This window comes from Epinephelus moara, chromosome 12 (assembly GCF_006386435.1).
Source record: "Epinephelus moara isolate mb chromosome 12, YSFRI_EMoa_1.0, whole genome shotgun sequence".
Taxonomy (NCBI): domain Eukaryota; kingdom Metazoa; phylum Chordata; class Actinopteri; order Perciformes; family Serranidae; genus Epinephelus; species Epinephelus moara.
The window spans coordinates 16125331-16129112 of NC_065517.1; the positions used below are offsets into that span (position 1 = coordinate 16125331).

General features: G+C 41.6%; 1 protein-coding gene across 2 annotated transcripts; it reads right to left on the reverse strand.

The window, feature by feature from the left end:
* Window positions 1-1751: 1751 nt before the first annotated feature.
* LOC126398513 (uncharacterized) lies at window positions 1752-3221 on the reverse strand. Of its 2 annotated transcripts, none has more exons than XM_050057918.1 (2): window positions 3103-3221; window positions 1752-2892 (listed from the first exon to the last, which is right to left on the reverse strand). In XM_050057918.1, the coding sequence occupies exon 2, from the start codon at window positions 2475-2477 to the stop codon at window positions 1845-1847; it is 633 nt and encodes a 210-aa protein (XP_049913875.1). In that variant the 5' UTR covers window positions 2478-2892; window positions 3103-3221; the 3' UTR covers window positions 1752-1844. The 2 variants fall into 2 exon arrangements, with proteins under 2 accessions (XP_049913875.1, XP_049913876.1); XM_050057919.1 differs by having other exon boundaries at window positions 3103-3215.
* Between the last annotated feature and the right edge of the window lie 561 nt (window positions 3222-3782).

A 3782-nucleotide genomic window follows, 5' to 3' on the forward strand; every position in this document is an offset into this window, starting at 1 on the left:
CGCCTACATCTAATGAATTATTTAAAGCACCGAAGCAAACATGACGCATGCAGCACTCAAATATAGGTACACTGGATGAAGGTGCACGTACACTCACACTCAGATCAACATCTGGCAGTGCAAACAGTCGAAAATGAACATGATTTATAATACATGTATGTAAATCTAATTTGTGCACCAGAAGACACGTATGTGCACCTACTACTACTGCATATACCAGCACAGCTGGCGACATACAATTCCAGATGTGTGCACAGAGTTTAACTGTCACTGCAATGGCTCATTTGACAACATAATTGTGGTGTTTTCCATTAAAATTCTCAGCTTAAATAAAGAGATTCCCTGTGGTGCGAGGTAAATGCTGGTAGAGAAAGGTATTTCTTCTCCCATCTCTTTGCTTCTCTTACAATCACCCCAATCCTCATGAATGTGGTAACTGTGCATATGGGAAGGACTCATTAAGTTTTGACTAAAAAGTGGCAGACAGATTAACAAAGTAGTGATGAAATTCTTGGAATGATCTGTGATTTCTAAAGGTTAGGTTTGAGTACCATTCACATTTGAATTGGTACCTCAAATTTCAGTACTTTACTCTTTCTTTAATAACAAAACTGTTGAGAGATTCTGCACCTTTTCTCTTTTCTAATGACACAAAGAGCTAAGTCTGTCCGTTGTCTGTTTGTGTGTATGTTTGTATACGCTTGTCTGTCTCACTCTACCTTTAGACACAACCGACAAATATGTGGAATGAATACATGGTTTTGGCTCGCTGGGAAACTGTTGGAGCTCAGCTGCTGGTTTTTCGTGGCACCTCTATGTCCTTCCTGAACCTGGCAGCTCCGTCAAGCTCCATTGGCTACACTGGAAAGTGCCCCAAAGCTGGCTATGGAACCCCACCAGCAACTTTTTGGTTCTGGCTGCCTAACAGTGCTTCACTCTGTGGGAACTCACCGTTCTTACCCAGGAAAGCTCTTAGGGTGCTTTCACACTTCCTCGTTTTATTTCGGTTCAGTCGAACTTAAGTTAATTTTCCCCCTAAGTGCAGTTCATTTGGGCAGATGTGAACACAGCAATCACACTCAGGTGTGCACCAAAAAAACTAGACCGAGACCACCTCCTCAAGAAGGTCTCAGTCCAGTTCCAAACAAATTCTGGTGTGTAGGGATTAACGATACCAGAAACTCACGATACGATATCACGATAAAGAGTCCACAATATGGTGTATATCACAATATTTATACAAGGGGAAAAAAAGAGAAAATTTATTGTTAAAATAGCTATTTTATTCAAAAATAGTGCATGTACACTGTACAGCATGTTATTTTTACAGTTTCTCGATTGCTAAGACACATTTCTGGAAAGCTGCTCTCCTTTTCTCTAAACTGTGAACACAAAACCCAATTTTCAAGCTACATTCACAAAACCTCAGACTCTTCTTGCAAAACCAAACTTTCACCTCAAAACAGTTCAATCTGTGCTCAAAACTGAACTATGTTGTCAAATCGTGCCCCGAGTCAATCAAAATTAAAAACACTACTGAGCAGTCACTAAACACTACATAGAAAAATAGAAAACACAATGCTCAGGACATGAAGCTGTAGAAATAAATGTTTATTGTTCACTGTAGGCTAAATGCATGTTGCAAAACAAAAAACCTGTGCATTTAGCACTTGTACATAGTAAAAAAAAAAAAAAAAAAACAAAAAACAGAAATCCTGTGCATTTACACGTAGCACTTGTACAGTACAAAAACAAACAGAAATCTTGTGCACAAGTGCTTTAGCACTTGTATACAGTAAGCCTACGTAAAAATAAAGTACAAAAATATACAAATGAGAAGTGCATTACTCAGCCACAGCATCATTTCTCCGTACTGGGTCAGGCCACAGGACTTCATCCACATCACAGGCCACATTTTGTCTGGCCAGGCAACGGGGGAAAAAACCCCTGGCATGCCGTATCCAGGCTTGGCATGCCTCCACACCTATGTCACCACAGGCTAGTTCCATGGCTTGCAGGAGATTTACCCTGGTGTAAGGTTGGCGTTCATATACCTTCCACCGCCATGAGGAGAAGAATTCTTCAATGGGGTTCAGGAAAGGGGAGTACGGTGGAAGGCAAAGATTGATAAAACCTTGGTTCATATTGAACCACTCTCTAACCTGGAGGGCTCTGTGAAAACTCACATTGTCCCAAACAACAACATAGATGGGATGCTCATCCTGCTGCCCTAACAGAGCATCTCGCATGTGATTGAGGAAAATGAGGAGCTGGTGAGTGTTGTAGGGCCCCAGGTTGGCATGATGGTGGACAACCCCATGATTGCTGATGGCAGCACACAATGTGACATTGCCACCACGCTGCCCAGGGACACCAACAATGGCCCGTTGGCCAATCACGCTACGGCCTCTCCTTCTCCTTTTGGTGAGATTAAACCCAGCTTCATCCATGTAGATGTATTCATGGGGTCTTTCCATTGCATCCAGTTGAAAAACTCTCTGTAGAAATAGATATAGTTTTGTAAGTGATACAGAAAAAGTGATTTAGGCCACTACAGTAAATCACTACTTACAGTAATCAACATTGAATGTGTCTGGATATATACCAACCTGTACATACTGGAATCTTTGCTCTTTGACTCTGTCTGAGTTGCGTTCAAAGGGCACTCTGTACAGCTGTTTCATGCGCAGTCTGTTGCGCTTGAGGACACGATCAACAGTAGAGAGGCTGACACTGTTGATACCCTCAAAATTTACATGGTCCTCAATGATCTTCTGCTGAATTTCACGCAGTTTAATGGTGTTGTTCTCACGGACCATGTCGACAATTAGGGTCTCTTGGTGTGGGGAGAACATACCTGTCCTCCCACCCCCATGTGGCAGTCTTTCAATTCTACAAAAAGAGAACATGCAGTTACAAAAATATACATGGAATACTAGGCCTACAAACAGTTAGACTAACCCTCCATTACAATACTACAGTACATTGGCACAGTGATGTACTGAAACATATATTTAAGTATACTGTGGTACAGTATATAGTATAGTCATACAGTCATTGCTGTCAACATTTACATACTATAATGTCAAAAAAGGTAATTACCTGTTCTCTTCTCTAAATCTTCGGATTATGGTGGACACAGTGAATCTACTGATGTTTGGTTGTACCCTTTGTCCGGCCTCCCTCATGCTCATACCATGGACAAGAACATGGTCAATCACAGTAGCTCTGATTTCATCAGATATTACTGTTCTTTGTCTTCGCTGACCACCTCGACCTCCTCGACCACCTCTCACACGAACTCCTCCTCTCAGATTTCTATCCATTGTAGTGCCTCACAAACCAGTGCTCTCTGAACTGGCTTATATATGTTCCCTCGCATCATTAGCCACAAGTGTGATCAATTTTGAGTTGTTGTGTTCAACCGGTGACACCTGTGCTTTAATTGTGTTTGACTTTTGCCACCTGTGCTCACCATTATGCAACACAGGTGCATCACAATGAAAATGTGTTGGCAAGTTGTGTCTAAACAGGTGAAAAGTGCTTATGGTTTTGCCAAAAGAGTGACTGATTCAATCAGTGGGTTCAGGCAACTNATGCAACACAGGTGCATCACAATGAAAATGTGTTGGCAAGTTGTGTCTAAACAGGTGAAAAGTGCTTATGGTTTTGCCAAAAGAGTGACTGATTCAATCAGTGGGTTCAGGCAACTGAGCATTTGGTTCAGACAATAGGGTTTAGTGTTTTAGCAATTGAGAAAAACTGTAACTTGGAAGCGTATC